The 19,472-nt window shown below is 46.4% G+C and overlaps 1 protein-coding gene across 1 annotated transcript in view; it reads right to left on the bottom strand.

Moving 5' to 3' along the window:
- Nucleotides 1–3,341: 3,341 nt before the first annotated feature.
- ankef1b (ankyrin repeat and EF-hand domain containing 1b) overlaps nucleotides 3,342–19,472 on the bottom strand; it is a 33,265-nt gene continuing 17,134 nt past the window's right edge. Inside the window, exons 7-9 of the mRNA XM_060932795.1 lie at nucleotides 4,841–5,025; nucleotides 3,587–3,709; nucleotides 3,342–3,503 (exon numbers count right to left, since the gene is read on the bottom strand). Of these exons, the coding sequence (XP_060788778.1) occupies nucleotides 3,342–3,503; nucleotides 3,587–3,709; nucleotides 4,841–5,025 (470 nt within the window). The remainder of the gene's footprint in view (nucleotides 3,504–3,586; nucleotides 3,710–4,840; nucleotides 5,026–19,472) is intronic.

Here is a 19,472-nt window from a genome sequence, read left to right as displayed (position 1 = left end):
TCAGTACGTTTACATGCACATCCAACTCGAGCTGCTGTCGGTAATCGAGCTAAGGGTCCCAGCAGGGGTGCCAGAGAAATCCAATCCTACATGCACACAAGTAAATCGAGCTATTGTTATGAGGTACATTGTGCACCCGAGCCACAGGTGGCGCTACACGCCCCATCGTGTTGGTACACTTCCGGTTGTCGTCATGAAGAAGAGCTATTGAGTATAAACAGTTATCAGTTCCGTGTTCACAAGAAGAGTGTTTGTAGTTTGTATGTAGGAACAGAAGTGTTCCTAATAAAATGGGCACTAAGTTGAAGTTGATCTGAAGTGTCATGCCGATTGAGGCTGGTTTTTTTTTTTTCCGACCGAGGCTGTTGTGTTTCCCGCTTGTGGTCTCGTCACTCGTCACTTCCGGAAGGGGCAGTGCTGAAGTAAGTAGCTCGACTACGTAGCTCGATAGGGTATACATGCACTAAGTAGCTCGGCAAAAATCGCATAATCTAGGTCGTGTAGCTCGGTTATGAGAAATCAAGTTCGGTTCAATTTCAGCCTAGCTAAGGTGTTTCCATGCCATTTAGAACTTCGATTTCAGTCGAGCAACGGCAGAAATTCGATTTCCTCTATGTGCATGTAAACGCACTGAGTGTCATGTTTTGGAATAAGTGTGCTGCAGAATTATAACCAAAGTGCTAAGCAGAAAATGTGTTTGTACTTTTGATTACCAAGTAAAAGTTTCAATGCTTTTGTCGAAGTATTCACTTTCGGTGCATAAACAATCACAAAAACTGTAATAATCACATTATATTTGATTATTACACAGCTTTGTTGAATACTCGATTCTGATTGGTCAATTACAGCATTCTATGGTCTGTTATTTCTGTATAACTGATCACTGTTATGGACCATGTCATTGACCATGTCAATTTGTGTCAAATTATTGATTTCCTCAGTAAGTAGCTGTGTAATAAGCAGGATAATGTACAGCAAGCTGGTTATTATTGTGAAATAAACCCCTTCAGGGTGATTCAAGATCACTCAGCTTCGTGTCCTACATCATCCTGTCGGGATTATTTTGCAATAATGACCAGCTCGCTGTACATTATCACTAACTTAACAGCAATTTACCAACAATCACAACCTTTTATTTGTTAAAGAATAACACATCATACTTTTTATCTGTTTATAGTTACATTTAATGTCTGTGAAGCAAGTTAGTTCCTGTTCGTACTTATGTTATAGCAGCTATAAATAGTCATTCCCTCACCAGTCGCTCTTTTTTCTCTCTTGAAGTTAATAAGACAAAATAATGCAGCTTTTCATGTTACTGAGAAACCGCAAAGAAGCGTAAACTCCTGTCCTGAAGATGTCGGAAAAGTTTACAAAAAGTTGCAGCTTTACATCTGACTGTTACAAAGCACTAACACTGGAGACTCCTTCCAGAAATGTTACATAAACACATTTCTCCTTACCAAAAACTTCACTGTATCAATAATTATACACATTTTTAATCCATGTTTGTGGAGCAAATGCTGTGCACGTCCCTGTGAATGAGCTGTTAGAAACGATAAGGATAACTACAGAAATGATATCATATTAGAATGAGTGCATTAATATAAACCTGTGATTTAGAGCTGCACTACTGCCAGAGCTTCTGTTATAGAGTTATAGAGAATTAATCAACACCTTCTGACCAATCACAATCCGGAATTCAGCAGCAGCAGCAGCAGCATGGTGCAAATGATGAATTTAACATCTTTAGTTCTTTGATTAAAGATGCTATGGATGATGATGATGAAGAGAATGAGGCCGACTCTGAGCTCCACGTTTCCAGTTTCTCTCCAGTTTCAGATTTCTGAAGTGTGTATGTTTTGTTCAGCAGATATTTGATCTGTTCATGAGAACGAACGGAACCAAGGTTCCTCCGAGACGATCTGCTTACGTTCCTGCAGACAGCACATTGATTTTGATATCAGATAAAGATATCCTACAGTCGGGTTTAAAACCCCAGCAGGTGAAGATGAAATAAAGAAGGAGCAGAAGAGCTGAACAGCAGAAGAGCGAATAAAGACTAAATATTATTAGACAGATCATACTTAACACTGACAGAACTGTGCACAAAGCAAGCACATGGATTTGGCACTTATGGAACGTGTGTATTTTAGTGTTTTGTCCATCAGGCTGGATGTTGCGGTGTTCACACCTTCAACAGGACACACACATACACACTTTACACTGTTCGTATTACATTCAGTTTACATAAGACTCTGCTGGAAATATATCGAAGCTCCTGCTGGGATGTGTTAGAGTTTCATTCATTTCTCCACTTTATAACTTCTACTGTGTGTGATGTCACACCTCTGATGTGATGAAACTCATTAAGATCACATGACTGATGTAGTCATGATCAAAATTACTTGATGTTATTACACATCATGCGTGTGTATGAGTGTGTGTGTGTGTGTGTGTGTGTGTGAGATAGAAATATATAATTGGCATGCTTGAAACTGGTATAGGCGGTCCATTGCTACTTATTTTGGTTAAGTTAAATCCTTGAGCTTTATCTTCGCTCACACATTCTGCTCTCTGCTTAATGAAGGTTATGTTGACCAGTAATGTCTTTATTTTCATAAGATTATGATTCTGACGGGTGATGTAATGGTACATAATGTCTCTCTTCTTTCATACAGTAGTGTAGTCTAAACCAGTGATGTAATGCTTCATCACCATCACGTTATACAGAGATAACCTGGCTTCATCAATTAAATCATCATCATCCAATCACAAAGCTACAACACACTCTTGAATGTGAATATATACTCATGTTTGTCCTACAAGAAACTGAGAAACATCTCTGAGCAGTTGTGTGTGTGTCAGTGACCATTTGCTCCCAGACTGATCCGTGAGGCAGAATCTCTTCGGTAGCAGAGGTCTACATTCCTACATCATACTTTGTCCATTCAACCTCCTTCGGTACAGACAGATTAAAACCTAACTATGTGTGTGTGTCTGCAGTGATGAGGACAGTACATGGTACAGAGAGACAGGTGTTGTTCTCAGTGTGAGGTTTGGACCTTATGATTTCTCATCATCATCATCTTAATCCTGGGTTATTTTTACTCCAGACAGGAAATGTGACACCACTCACAGTATCTCCTTGGCCACGCCCACCCTAGACCACACTCGTCATCTCGGCCATGCCCACACACTTGTTTAAACCCACCCTCTCGGTCACGCCCACTTCTCACATTAACACACTGCTGTTTTTCTCAATCAGCAGGAAATGGTAAGCACATAATTTTTATTCCCTTTTATTGATTTATTTAATTTTATACCTTCATTGTTTTGTTTTTCTACTCATCCTCAGCCACGCCCACTTCCCTCAGCTTCCTCATCAGGTTTTTATTAAACGGCATCACAAAGTCACTGAAATCCACCTCATATGAGAGACGATTCCTTCTGTCCACTCTCCGCTCCACATGCTGAGCAGATGACGCTAACCTCCTTCCCCACACCTACACACACACACACACTTTGCTGTTGGTTTTCCACAATATTTCAATATCTGTATTTTGTGCACTATACACTACACACTCACAGTTTTAGGTGTGAAGTGAATGTTGTGTGTGTTGGAGGTGATGGTGATATGCTGATTCACGGTTATGATGTGTTCTTTCAGATTCACTCTCTTCTCCTTCAGGTCAGGTAGAACAGCATCAACCTGCACACACACACACACACACAGGCACTATGTTGTGCAGTACTAAAGGATTTGATGTGTGATGGTGTGTAATGGTGTGTGATGAAGAGTGATGGCGTGGGATGGCATGTGCTGGAGTGTGATGGTGTGTGATAGTGTTTGTTGGAGTGTGAAGGAGTATGATGGCATGTGATTGTGTATGATTGCTTGTGACGGAGTGTGATGGTCTGTGATGGCATGTGATGGTGTGATGTCGTTTGATGGTGTGTCATGGCATATGATGGCATGTGATTGTGTGTGATGGACTGTGACAGCATGTGATGGTGTATAATGGTGAGTGATGGAGTGTGATGGCGTTTGATGGTGTGTCATGGCATATGATGGCATGTGATGGAGTGTGATGGAATGTGATGGAGTGCGACGGAGTGTGATGGTGTGTAATGGCGAGTGATGGAGTGTGATGGTGTATCCAGGCATATGATGACATGTGATTGTGTGTGATGGAGTGTGATGGACTGTGACGGCATGTGATGGTGTGTAATGGCAAGTGATGGAGTGTGATGGCGTTTGATGGTGTGTCATGACATGTGATGGAGTGTAATGGCGTATGATGTAGTGTAATGTGTGTGATGGTATGTAATGTGTGTGATGGTGTTTGATGGTGTGTCATGGCATGTGATGGACTGTGATGGGGTGAGATAAAATGTGATGTGAGATAAAATGTGTGTGCTGGAGTGTGATGGTGTATGATGTAGTGTAATATGTGTGATGGAGTGTAATGGTGTGTCATGGCATGTGATGGGGTGAGATAAAATGTGATGTGTGACACGAGATAAAATGTGATGTGTGTGCTGGAGGGTAATGGCGTATGATGTAGTGTAATGTGTGTGATGGACTGAAATGGTGTCTGATGGCATTTGATGATGTGTTACGGCATGTGATGGAGTGTGATGGAGTGAGATAAAGAGTGATGTATGTGATGGAGTGTCATGGAGTGTAATGGTGTATGATGGAGTGTAATGTGTGTGATGGTGTGTAATGGCATATGATGGAGTGTGATGGAGTGAGATAAAGTGTGATGTATGTGATAGTGTGTAATGGCATATGATGGGGTGTGATGGAGTGTGATGAATGTGATGGTGTGAGATTAACTGCTTTCTCTGTCAGTTTCTCTGTCTCTCCTGTAGGAGTCACTGTTTTCTGAGGTGCTGCGCTGACTTTTCCTCCTTTTCCTTTTTTATTGTCTTTGCATTTGGAAAGGCTGTCAAACTTGGTTTTGACCAAATCGATGATTCTCTCGTCTCCATACACACAGGCGATGTCCAAACAGTTCTGTCCTGGAAAAAAAAAACAGCCAGAGACACAACTCAAATCATTAGGGATGCAAAGTCACGTGACTGACATTGACTATAGAGGCTTTGCACCATCATGTGTCCCCATAGCAACGGTAACTATGCTGCCATGACAGGGGGCAAGCTTGTAGTGCTTCATTCAGCCGAGATAGTTGTTATTGATCAGTATGGGAAGGCTTTGCTGCATTTTTGGATGTACAAATCATTTCGAACAAAGCAAAGATATTAGATTTTTAAATTTACCGAAAGTAATTCATCACTGTGGAAGAAACGAGAGAGATTTCTAAATGTGGAAGGGAAAATGGGGAAAAAACATTCAGCGGGACTCGGTGTCAAATGGAGAGGTCAGAAACCCAATGGTATGCTCACTTCATTCTCATGAAGGTAAGTGTGGCAGTGGGGGCGTGGTCAAGCGTCGGTCTGTGACCAGAGGGCAGAGTCAGGGAAGGTAAGTGGCAGAATCACTACACCTGATGTCAATTAACCTGTGTTTGTATGTCTTCCCAGCAACCACACCCTATATAAGGAGATAGAGGGCAGAGGAAGGGAACTCTCCCGAACCAGATGTCTTATGTGTGTGTGTATGCGTGTGGCTGGGAGAGTGTACGTGTGTGTCACTGAAAAGTGCAAAAATAAAGAGTTTTTGGAACTTAGTTCTGGCCTGCCGCCCTTCTGTGCTCCACCCACCCGCTCTGAAGTCCACAATGGCGCTGAAACCCGGGATCCGAGCACAGAAGAGAACAGTCCCATGGAGTCCTCCCCCTTCGCAGACCTGATCCACGCCCTCACCACAGCCCAACAGAGCCAGCACCAGGCGCTGCTCGCCCTCCGAAAGGAGCAAGAACAATGGTTGGAGGCCCTGGTGGTGGCGCAACAGGAAGATCGTCAGGCGTTCCAGCACCACCTCGCGTCGGCGGGGTCCACCATCTCCACCGCTGCGGGCTCACTCCACCTCACCCCAACGAAGATGGGCCCGCACGACAACCCGAGGCCTTCCTCACGCTATTTGAACAAGCAGCAGAAGCCTCGGGGTGGCCGGTGGAACAGCGCGCGGCGCGCCTCCTCCCCCTGCTAACGGGCGAGGCGCAGCTGGCTGCGCTACAGCTCCCCACCGACAGCCGGCTGGTCTACGCGGACCTGCGCTGGGCCATCCTCCAGCGTGTGGGGCGCACCCCCGAACAACATCGTCAGCGCTTCCGCACTCTGCGCCTAGAGGAGGTTAGCCGCCCGTTCGCGTTTGGCCAGCAACTCCGGGACACCTGCAGGCGGTGGCTGAGGGCTGACAACCGCGACACCGACGGAGTCGTCGACTTGGTGGCACTGGAGCAGTTCATCTCGCAACTTCCCAAAGGAACGGCGGAGTGGGTCCAGTGCCATCACCCGGCGTTGCTGGATGAGGCCATCGAGTTGGCGGAGGATCATTTGGCGGCTGTTCCCGCGGCAGGATCACAGATCCCCTCTTCGCTTCTCTCCTCTCTCTCTCTCCCTCTCCCCTTCTGTGCCTCGTCCTCGCCCCATTCCCCCACCGCGGAGGCAGGGGCCAGCTCCCTCACAGCCGGTCTGCCGCACCCGCAGTGTCCTCCCATTTCCCACTTCTGTGTCTGTCTCCCCCCCCCCCTCAGGTGAGTGAGCCCCAGAGTACCGGTGCAGAGAGAAAGCACGGGCCGGTTTGCTGGCGCTGCGGGGAGCCAGGCCACCTCCAACAGCAGTGCTCGGTGATGGAAGTGGGCGCGGTGGTTCGGATCCCCGACGCGCCAGGAGCCGCCCTCGATCGGGCCAGAGCGTATTGCATATGGGTGAGTATCCAAGGGGATACATATCAGGCTTTGGTGGACTCTGGCTGTAATCAGACCTCAATTCACCAAAGCCTGGTGCAAGACGAGGCACTGGGGGGAGCACAGGGGGTGAAAGTGTTGTGTGTGCACGGGGATGTTCACAGCTACCCTTTAGTGTCAATCCATATTTTTTTCAGAGGGGAAAAATTTAGAGTAAAGGCGGCGGTTAATCCTCGCCTCACCCACTCGATAATTTTGGGGACTGATTGGCCGGGATTCGGGGAATTAATGAGTCAGTTAGTAAAGAGTGGGTCCTGCCGTATTTCAGCAAGGGGAGGTCCAGGTGTCGCATTGGCGGGAGCAGCTGTCACAGAGCCATCTACGTCATCTCCGCATCAGAGTGAGGAGCCGCCGGCTCCTCCTCCCTCTCTTGGGGAATCCCTTGCGGATTTCCTGTTAGAGCAGTCGCGAGACGAGACTCTGCAGCATGCGTCTGACCAAGTGAGAGTAACCGATGGTCAAACGCTCCAGCCAAACGCCACCCCGTCCTTCCCCTATTTTTCTATTATGAAGGATAGATTATACCGAGTGACGCAGGACACTCAAACTAAAGAACAAAATCACGCAGCTCTTGATTACAAAAAGCCGCCGGGAATTGGTATTCCAGGGGGCTCACTTTAATCCCATGGCTGGACACTTAGGGCAGGATAAAACACTAGCCCGAATAATGGCCCGGTTTTATTGGCCAGGGATTCGCGGCGATGTCCGTAGGTGGTGTACGGCATGCCGCAAATGCCAGTTAGTAAATACAGCGGCCATTCCAAAAGCGCCTTTGCGCCCTCTACCATTAATCGAGATCCCGTTCGAAAGAATTGGGATGGATCTCGTCGGTCCATTAGATCGGTCAACATGAGGGTACCGCTTTATATTAGTTCTAGTGGACTATGCAACGCGATACCCGGAAGCAGTGCCTCTTCGCAATATCTCAGCACGCAGTATTGCGGAAGCGCTCTTCCGCGTTATCTCCCGAGTTGGAATCCAGAAAGAGATTCTGACTGATCAAGGCACCTCGTTTATCTCACGAACACTGAACGAACTTTATGGGTTATTAGGTATTAAGCCGATCTGCATTAGCGTTTATCACCCACAAACGGATGGTTTAGTCAAACGATTCAATCGCACCCTCAAAAATATAATTAAGAAATTCATAAGCGAGGACGCACATAATTGGGATAAATGGCTTGAACCCTTGTTGTTTGCAGTGCGAGAGGTCCCACAAGCCTCCACAGGGTTCTCCTCGTTCTAATTGTTATATGGGCGTAAGCCGCGCGGCATTTTAGACGTGCTGTGAGAAAATTGGGAGGAGGGACCTTCACCAAGTAAAAATGAAATTCAATATATTATTGACCTACATGCAAAACTCCACACACTCACGCACCTAACCCAGGAGAATTTGCGGCAGGCCCAAGAATGGCAAACCCGCCTGTATGACAAGGGTACGCACCTAAGGGAGTTCACACCGGGAGATAAAGTACTCATAGTGTTGCCCACATCGAGCTCCAAATTAATCGCCAAGTGGCAAGGACCCTTTGAGGTCACACAGCGAGTCGGGGACGTCGACTACGAGGTGAGGCGAACGGACAGGGGTGGGGCGCTACAGATTTACCACCTCAATCTACTCAAACTCTGGAACGAGGAGGTCCCCGTGGCATTGGTGTCGGTGGTTCCGGAGAAGGCGGAGCTGGGGCCGGAGGTTCAAAAGGGAGCATTGGCATCACGTACCTCTCCGGTCCCCTGTGGAGACCACCTCTCCCCGACACAACTTGCGGAGGTTGCCCAGTTGCAGACTGAATTTTCAGACGTGTTCTTGCCCCTGCCCGGCCGCACCGACCTCATAGAGCACCACATTGAGACGCCCCTGGGGGTGGTAGTGCGTAGCTGCCCTTACAGGCTACCCGAACACAAGAAAAAAGTGGTTCGGGAAGAACTCGAGGCCATGCTCTAAATGGGCATCGTCAAGGAGTCCCACAGCGACTGGAGCAGCCCAGTGGTCTTGGTACCCAAGGCTGACGGGTCGGTCCGGTTCTCTGTAGACTATAGAAAAGTCAATGCGGTGTCTAAATTTGACTCGTACCCAATGCCTCGTATTGATGAGTTGCTCGATCGACTAGGCACGGCTCACTTTTACTCGACACTGGATTTGACAAAGGGTTATTGGCAGATCCCCTTGACTCCATTATCCCGAGAAAAAATGGCCTGTTCCACACCGTTCGGCTTACACCAGTTTGTCACACTTCCTTTTGGGCTGTTTGGGGCGCCCGCTACGTTTCAGCGGCTGATGGATAGGGTCCTCCACCCCCACGCCACCTATGCTGCCGCACACCTTGACGACATCATTATTTATAATAATGACTGGCCGCGGCACCTACAACACCTGAGAGCCGTCCTTAGGTCGCTGAGGCGGGCGGGTCTCACAGCCAACCTGAAGAAGTGTGTGATTGGACAGGTGGAAGTACGGTATCCGGGCTTCCACTTGGGCAATGGGCAGGTGCGTCCCCAAGTTAACAAGACTGCAGCGATTGCGGCCTGCCCAAGGCCCAAGACCAAAAAGGGGGTGAGACAGTTCCTGGGGCTGGCTGGCTATATCGTAGGTTTATACCTAATTATTCGGATGTCACCAGCCCGCTGACTGATCTCACTATAAAGGGGGCACCAGATCCGGTCCAGTGGACGGAGCAATGCCAGTGGGCTTTTTCTGAGGTAAAGGCTGCACTGTGTGGGGGGCCACTGTTACACTCCCCTGACTTTTCTCTCCCTTTTATATTGCAGACAGACATGTTGGACAGAGGGCTGGGGGCTGTTTTGTCCCAGGAGGTGGAGGGGGAGGATCGCCCAGTGCTGTATATAAGTCGAAAGCTGTCAGTGCGTGAGGGGCGCTACAGCACCATAGAGAAGGAGTGCCTGGCCATCAAGTGGGCGGTCCTCACCCTCCGTTACCTGCTGGGACGCCCTTTCACCCTCTGTTCGGACCACGCGCCCCTCCAGTGGCTCCACCGCATGAAGGATGCCAACGCGCGGCTCACCCGTTGGTATCTGGCACTCCAACCCTTTAACTTCAAAGTGGTCCACAGGCCGGGGGCGCAGATAGTCGTGGCGGACTTCCTCTCCCGTCAAGGGGGGGGGGGGGGGGGGGAGTCGGCTGCGGGTCAGATGGCTGCCCGGCCTGAGTCGGGCGGTGGGGGTATGTGGCAGTGGGGGCGTGGTCAAGCATCGGTCTGTGACCGGAGGGCGGAGTCAGGGAAGGTAAGTGGCAGAATCAACATCTGAGGTGAATTAACCTGTTTGTATGTCTTCCCAGCAACCACGCCCTATATAAGGAGAGAGAGGGCAGAGGAAGTGAGCTCTCCCGAACCAGATGTCTTATGTGTGTGTGTATGCGTGTGGCTGGGAGAGTGTACGTGTGTGTCACTGAAAAGTGCAAAAATAAAGAGTTTTTGGAACTTAGTTCTGGCCTGCCGCCCTTCTGTGCTCCACCCACCTGCTCTGAAGTCCACAGTAAGAATTCCTAATAATAATAATAATAAGTCCACAGCTGCAGCCAAGTACTCATTCTTATACAGTAATGTGAACACTTCCCTTGATGAATTACTTTTGATAAATTAAAAAATCTGATGTCTTTGTTTCGTTCAGAACGATTTGCACATCCAAAAATGCAAAAACCTCCCCATACCGATCAATAACAACTAACTCGGCTGAATGAAACACGACAAGCAGGACTCCTGTCATGGCGGCGTAGTTACTGTTGCTATGGTGTCACATGACGGTGCAAAGCCTCTATAATGAGCTTTTAATTGCATTTAATTTACAATAAACTGATCAACTGAGTTTAGACAGTCAGTAGTGTTATACTGTATAAACGGGAAAGAAACATACACAAACTAGGGCTGAGTGATATGATATCATATATAGAGGATATTACACGGTTGCGCAAAGAAGTTTATCTTCAAGTGGTGAACATATTCATGAGTGAGTGAAGCAAACAAGTGAAAATATTTTCAACATGAGAAGATAAACTTCATATATTCACACCACCGTGTAATGTTCTTTATATTATATGGACACTTCTTCAGAAAAAAAATACGTAAGTTAATCAAAAGAATTTTAATTTTGAACCGGTTCGCCATTTTGACTATGCGCATCTAGTCAGCGGGAAAACACTGGGAGTGACGTCATTGGAGTGAAATATTGGGAAATGTGTCACTCAGACCCATGATGTAGTTTGCATGAAAAATATGAGTTTTTCAACATGAGAAGATAAACTTCATATCTTCAAGCCGACGTGTTATTTTCTTATTATTATAGAGACACATTCACAAACAAAAAGTACCCAAATTTATCAAAATAATTCATCGATTTCCTCGCAAGTGACATATCCTTGACTTGCATGTGACGTCAAAGCAAAATAGAAACCCGGATGTCGGCCATGTTGGTGTATATACAAATGCGGGGTCAAGTGACATTCCATACAAAACATAGTCATGCTTGCGTAACTCTCTTTGTTTTTCCACTGCTTTAAGTGTTCTTTTAGCTATGCCATATCTTTGTGCTGTATATGGTTGTGGTCACGACAGTACTCGTGACCGTGGGACGTTCTGAATTTTTAGAATTCTGACCGTGATTCAGAAAAAGGGTGAGGAAACACTGAGGCTTAGTACAGAGAGGAGATGAGGGGATCAGGACATTTCGTCCAATGACCATTTTGTCCAATAGTTAAAACATTTCGTCCAAAGCCTTTTTCATATGCACTATTATCTCATCTCATCTCATTATCTCTAGCTGCTTTATCCTGTTCTGCAGGGTTGCAGACAAGCTGGAGCCTATCCCAGCTGACCACAGGCAAAAGGCGGGGTACACCCTGGACAAGTCGCCAGGCCATCACAGGGCCGACACATAGACACAGACAACCATTCACACTCACATTCACACCTACGGTCAATTTAGAGTCACCAGTTAACCTAACCGGCATGTCTTTGGACTGTGGGGGAAACCGGAGCACCTGGAGGAAACCCACGCGGACACAGGGAGAACATGCAAACTCCGCACAGAAAGGCCCTCGTCGGCTACGGGGCTCGAACCTGGACCTTCTTGCTGTGAGGCGACAGTACTAACCACTACACCACCGTGCCGCCCTATGCGCTATTAATTATTTTATATTTCAGGTATTCCGTTGTTCACGAATGAAAGCCCCACGAGAGCGCTGCTCTGTGCCTAAAGATTTAATATGATCCAGCTGGCTTTAAAAATTAATAACTCGGCCAACGGAGCTCATAACGAAGCCAAATTTTACAGGCACCTCCCTCTAAGCCTCTCCCTTCGAAAGAACATGGTCTCGGGTCAGTAGAACCATGCCTCGGCCTGGGATTTGCAAATGAAGCCCCCACGAGAGTGCTGCTCCGTGCCTAAAGATTTAATATGATCCAGCCGGAAACATAGACATGCAAGTGAGCAGCCTGCAATGACAAGGGAGTGACCTCATCTCAGGGTCAGCAAGTGGCACGGGCTGACGTGGTTACCTCCCTGAGTACACTCTTTAGTGTTGAAGCACACGTACTATGGCACTCATTTGCTTTACAAAAATATGTTTTGCTTCGGTCAAATTCCATTGAGAATTCGTTCTTTCTTCGAACAAACAAATATCTGAAATATAAAATACCTGATGGGTGGCACGGTGGTGTAGTGGTTAGCGCTGTCGCCTCACAGCAAGAAGGTCCGGGTTTGAGCCCCGTGGCCGGTGAGGGCCTTTCTGTGTGGAGTTTGCATGTTCTCCCCGTGTCTGCGTGGGTTTCCTCCGGGTGCTCTGGTTTCCCCCACAGTCCAAAGACATGCAGGTTAGGTTAACTGGTGACTCTAAATTGACTGTAGGTGTGAGTGTGAATGGTTGTCTGTGTCTATGTGTCAGCCCTGTGATGACCTGGCGACTTGTCCAGGGTGTACCCCGCCTTTCGCCCATAGTCAGCTGGGATAGGCTCCAGCTTGCCTGCGACCCTGTAGAACAGGATAAAGCGACTAGAGATAATGAGAGGAGATGAGAGACAACCCCGATTCCAAAAAAGTTGGGACAAAGTACAAATTGTAAATAAAAACGGAATGCAATAATTTACAAATCTCAAAAACTGATATTGTATTTACAATAGAACAGAAAACATATCAAATGTCGAAAGTGAGACATTTTGAAATTTCATGCCAAATATTGGCTCATTTGAAATTTCATGACAGCAACACATCTCAAAAAAGTTGGGACAGGGGCAATAAGAGGCTGGAAAAGTTAAAGGTACAAAAAAGGAACAGCTGGAGGACCAAATTGCAACTCATTAGGTCAATTGGCAATAGGTCATTAACATGACTGGGTATAAAAAGAGCATCTTGGAGTGGCAGCGGCTCTCAGAAGTAAAGATGGGAAGAGGATCACCAATCCCCCTAATTCTGCACCGACAAATAGTGGAGCAATATCAGAAAGGAGTTTGACAGTGTAAAATTGCAAAGAGTTTGAACAGATCATCATCTGTAGTGAATAATATCATCAAAAGATTCAGAGAATCTGGAAGAATCTCTGTGCGTTAGGGTCAAGGCCGGAAAACCATACTGGGTGCCCGTGATCTTCGGGCCCTTAGACGGCACTGCATCACATACAGGCATGCTTCTGTATTGGAAATCACAAAATGGGCTCAGGAATATTTCCAGAGAACATTATCTGTGAACACAATTCACCGTGCCATCCGCCATTGCCAGCTAAAACTCTATAGTTCAAAGAAGAAGCCGTATCTAAACATGATCCAGAAGCGCAGACGTCTTCTCTGGGCCAAGGCTCATTTAAAATGGGCTGTGGCAAAGTGGAAAACTGTTCTGTGGTCAGACGAATCAAAATTTGAAGTTCTTTATGGAAATCAGGGATGCCGTGTCATTCGGACTAAAGAGGAGAAGGGCGACCCAAGTTGTTATCAGCGCTCAGTTCAGAAGCCTGCATCTCTGATGGTATGGGGTTGCATTAGTGCGTGTGGCATGGGCAGCTTACACATCTGGAAAGACACCATCAATGCTGAAAGGTATATCCAGGTTCTAGAGCAACATATGCTCCCATCCAGACGACATCTCTTTCAGGGAAGACCTTGCATTTTCCAACATGACAATGCCAAACCACATACTACATCAATTACAGCATCATGGCTGCGTAGAAGAAGGGTCCCGGTACTGAACTGGCCAGCCTGCAGTCAGGGGCGGAGCTACAGGGGTAGCTGGGGGGGCACTAGCCTCCCCTGGAATCTGATTGGCTACCCCAGGTGCCCCCCCAGATGACTGACATGTTACGGCACCGCACGAGAAAAGCCAGTTGCATTGAAGTCTGTGACTGCTAGGTTCCTCCTGTACAGTAGATGGCGCAATGCAAGCTACCACAAGGCGTTGCAATCCAATTTACAATAGAAGACATGGGAAAGAAGAAAAAGACGAAGAAGGAACCATTGAACAGAAAAGGCAGCTGCTCCTCAGCCAGATGGATTTTAAGACTGACCTATATCGGTGAGTACACAACCGCAGTTTATCCCAAAATAAGTTCACGAGTTCGATAAGATCAGTCAGTGGATCTTCTGGCCAATCGATTTTCGTTTCATAAATCAGAATGATTTGGCAATTCTTCTATTTGGCAATAGAAAAGGTGAAAACGCAGATGTAGTCAAAACTAGGTGTGTGATGTGAAGTGACCTTTAGCAGTATGAACAATGTTCAGAATTAAGTAAATCATGGCGTATTTTGAAGACTAGACCCTCTTTTGAAGGAAGTACAGGGAGTGTGTTTATTACCATGGCACCGGTATTAATTAAATGCACCGTATTCATTTTGTACATTAATAAACTACAAATTACACTCAAAATGACATCTTCTGTGTGCTTAATATGTAGCTACTTAAACATGATTGTAAATTGAAAGTATTGTTTATAAGTTTATTTATTTAAGAAGGATCAGTGTGTATTAATTAACATGTAAATGCACTAGAAATAATCACTGACTAGTTTTCTTTCATCTGTAGTCCCTGGAATTTTAATGTTGAAAGAAAGAAAGGTGTGTATGTATATATAACAAAAAGACAAAAATAATTAGAAGTCATGACATGGCCAAGAACACAAGACAAGAACAGGTGCAACACCATGTAAGAATAAATAATAATAATAACAATAATGCATAATTTAAACACATAAGATAAAAAACAGATATACAGCACACAATCGCTAACATTAATCGTGAGTGCTCGTGCATATTTGTGTGTGTAGTAGTAGGAAACATTGACCCCCCCGAAATAGTCCTGGCCACCCCCTTGCCCCCCCCAAGGCAAAAAGTCTAGTTCCGCCACTGCCTGCAGTCCAGATCTTTCACCCATAGAAAACATTTGGTGCATCATAAAACGGAAGATACGACAAAAAAGACCTAAGACAGTTGAGCAACTAGAATCCTACATTAGACAAGAATGGGTTAACATTCCTATCCCTAAACTTGAGCAACTTGTCTCCTCAGTCCCCAGACATTTACAGACTGTTGTAAAGAGAAAAGGAGATGTCTCACAGTGGTAAACATGGCCTTGTCCCAACTTTTTTGAGATGTGTTGTTGTCATGAAATTTAAAATCACCTAATTTTTCTCTTTAAATGATACATTTTCTCAGTTTAAACATTTGATATGTCATCTATGTTCTATTCTGAATAAAATATGGAATTTTGAAACTTCCACATCATTGGATTCCATTTTTATTTACAATTTGTACTTTCTCCCAACTTTTTTGGAACTGGAGTTGTAAAATACCTGATAGTGCATATGAAAAAGGCTTTGGACGAAATGTCTTAACTACTGAACAAAATGGTCATTGGATGAAATGACCTGTATTCGTACTCGATGGCTGGTAGAACCGTCTTATCTGCAGAAAAGTCTAACTTTTTTAAAAATAATATGGGTCAAAACCACACATATCTCTTCCTCCAGTCGTTCAAATCGTGGTAATACTGAGACAATTCAGCATTGTTCACAGACACACTTTCAACGACTGCCATCCTAGATGCTTTGTGTACCCACCATCATGGCGGACGCTCATGACGCAGCACATTTTGGTCACATGGTTGCAAGTCATTTATAGAGATTTATGTCACGGTTTTGGTTCTCCATCCCTGTGTCCGAAATTAGAGTCCTGCACTCCCACGGGAGTCCCGCGGGACCCGTGGGACCCGACGCAAAGCAGTGCGGCGCAGGACAAATTTTGAAAGCTCATTGCGGGCGGGAGGGGGAGTGCACAATGCGGGCGCGGGCGGGAGAGGTGATAAGCTGCAGTCCCGCTAACTAAAAGCGTGTTTAAAATAAAATTTATAAATTATTAATTTATGTCTATCGTATATAATTTGTGCTGGATATTTTATTTGGCATTAATAAAAACCTTTTAAGATGCCTAAATTTGCGGATGTGGTCTAATCTCACGTACGTTTCCGATTCCTTTCCGCTCTTTCGTGTTTGAGATCTCCGATCATGGCAGAAGAGCAGAGCTCCTCTAGTGAAGCTCACAGTGCTTCAGAAGTAAGTGCTGCTTTAAAAAAAGGTACATTTACCGTTAAAAAGTCAAGAGTATTAGTCCTAAGTATTAAAAAGTATTTAAAAAAGTATTAAAAAGTATTAACTAGCAGGGCCGGTTCTGCCCTAAACTGGACCCGGGTGCAACATCACGCAACCCCCCCCCCCCAAAAAAAAAAAAAAACACACACACCAGTCTAAATCAGGACAACCATCACATAACTATAACTATAAACATTTTACATCAACTATTTTAACTAAATGGGCTATAATAAATAAGCCTGCAGCCACGGCGGGCTGCCTTAAAAAGTAACCATTCAATGACACAACTGACAGCTTGCGCAGCCACGGCGGGCTGCCTTAAAAAGTAACCATCCCTGTGTCCTCGATTTCTTCTGTTCGTCTACTAAGCCAAGAAGTATATACTCATTTTGCATTTTCTGCCTCCTTTTTTTGTATTTTCGACCCTGCGTTTATTTTCTTTCCTTTTCTGAAAACCCGATTTGTGTCCAGACATTTTGTTCTGCTACCAACGAACTAACTCGTCAGGTCTCATCTCTCGAGCCCGCGATGATTCCCGTGGGAAGGGCAACAATTGATACATTTTTACAAACAACCAATAAACAGCCAATAGGGAGGTTGCAACGTTCAGGCTCTCCTTTGCTCAGAGACACTCAGTAATGCACTTATTCAGGAACAGAGAGAACTCTTTATTTTTTATTTTATCTTATTTTTTGGGGCCCCTCTCCACACCAGTCCCGGGTGCAAATGCTACCGTTGCTACCCCTCCAGAACCGGCCCTGTTAACTAGTATTAAAAAGGATTGTGTATCACACAGATTGTTCAATTTAAAGCTAGAAATAGACAGTATATAATCTGAGGAGCTGGTTGTGGTTGCGCAGCACTTCATATGAGAGGAGAATTAAATCGCGGTTGGAATCATAACGCCACAGACTCGGAAGTGGGAGTGCGAGTGCGCAAAGCGAGAGCTGTCAATCAAAGCGAGAGCTGTCAATCATGAGCGCATGCAGCGCTCAACTTGGAATGTGTCAGCAGAATGTCAGAGTCTAAACAATAAACTTACAATAAATGAAGGATCGGTCAGTGGAGAGCTCAGCATGTTTAATTCCCCAAGCCAATGACAAGAACTTTCGTGAGAAATAATGCGAACGTCTGCATCATGCGGGATTTGCGGGCGGGAGTGGGACAAAATATGGCAGGTGCGGGCGGGAGCGGGACTGAAAATCATAATTCTTTGCGGGAGCAGGCGGGAGCGGGACTGCACAATGCGGGAGCGGGACTGAAAATTCTGTCCCGCGCAGACCTCTATCCGAAATCGCTCCCTACTCACTATATAGGGCACTATATAGTGGGGACGCCATTTTGTAGTGCTGTCTGAAACAATAGTGAGGATTATTACACCCTATATACTGCACTCAAAGTATCCCACAATGCATCACGAAAAGTAGTGTACAACCGATGGTCACTAACCAAGCAATATATCCCATCATGCATTGTGGTCACGCTGAAAGAAATCAAATTAAAAGTCTCAAATTTGATTTAATAAAAAGCAGTGGCAAAGAAGAAAGTATTCAGCCTTGATTTAAAAGAACTGAAAGATGCAGGTACTTTGTATTTATTAATGTGGGAAATATGCTTAGTATAATATGTATTTATTACAAAAATACGTCTCGTCTCGTCTTCTTCCGCTTATCCGGGGCTGGGTCGCGGAGGCAGCAGTCTGAGCATGGAAGCCCAAACTTCCCTTTCCCCAGACACCTCGGCCAGCTCCTCGGGAAGAACACCGAGGCGTTCCCAGGCCAGCCGAGAGACATACTCCCTCCAGCATGTCCTGGGTCTTCCCCGGGGCCTCCTCCCGGGGGGACATGCCTGGAACACCTCCCCAGGGAGGTGTCCAGGAGGCATCCGAAAGAGATGCTCGAGCCACCTCAGCTGATTCCTCTCGATGTGGAGGAGCAGCGGCTCTACTCTGAGCTCCTCTCGAGTGACTGTGCTTCTCACCCTATCTCTAAGAGAGCGCCCAGCCACCCTGCGAAGGAAACTCATTGCAGCCACTTGTATCCGCAATCTTGTTCTTTCGGTCATTACCCAAAGCCCATGACCATAGGTGAGAGTCGGAACGTAGATCGACCAGTAAATCGAGAGCTTCGCCTTTTGGCTCAGCTCCTTCTTCACCACAATGGACCGGTAAAGCGACCGCATCACTGCGGAGGCTGCACCGATCCACCTGTTGATCTCATGCTCTATCCTTCCCTCACTCGTGAACAAGATCCCGAGATACTTAAACTCCTCCACTTGAGGCAGGACTTCTCCACCAACCTGGAGAGGGCAAGCCACCCTTTTCCGGTCGAGAACCATGGCCTCGGACTTGGAGGTGCTGATTCTCATCCCAGCCACTTCACACTCGACTGCAAACCGCCCCAGTGCATGCTGAAGGTCCTGGTTTGAAGAAGCCAACAGGACAACATCATCTGCAAAAAGCAGAGATGAAATCCTGTGGTTCCCAAACAGGATTCCTTCTGGCCCCTGGCTGCGCCTAGAAATTTTGTCCATAAAGATTATGAACAGAACCGGTGACAAAGGGCAGCCCTGCCGGAGTCCAACATGCACTGGGAACAGGTCTGACTTACAGCCGGCAATGCGAACCAGACTCCTGCTCCGTTCGTACAGGGACCGGACAGCCCTTAGCAAAGAGCCCCGAACCCCATACTCCCGAAGCAACCCCCACAGAATACCACGAGGGACATGGTCGAATGCCTTCTCCAAATCCACAAAGCACATGTGGACTGGTTGGGCAAACTCCCATGAACCCTCAAGCACACTACGAAGGGTATAGAGCTGGTCCAGTGTTCCGCGACCAGGACGAAAACCACATTGTTCCTCCTGGATCCGAGGTTCGACTATTGGCCGAATTCTCCTCTCCAGTACCCTGGAGTAAACCTTCCCTGGGAGGCTGAGAAGTGTGATTCCACTATAATTGGAGAGACCACCACCCCAGTCTGCCACTCCAGAGGCACTGTCCCCAACCGCCACG

Source organism: Neoarius graeffei, chromosome 11 (assembly GCF_027579695.1).
Source record: "Neoarius graeffei isolate fNeoGra1 chromosome 11, fNeoGra1.pri, whole genome shotgun sequence".
Classification (NCBI taxonomy): domain Eukaryota; kingdom Metazoa; phylum Chordata; class Actinopteri; order Siluriformes; family Ariidae; genus Neoarius; species Neoarius graeffei.
The sequence above is the reverse complement of the archived record's forward strand: the minus strand, read 5'-3'. Positions and strand labels throughout refer to the sequence as shown.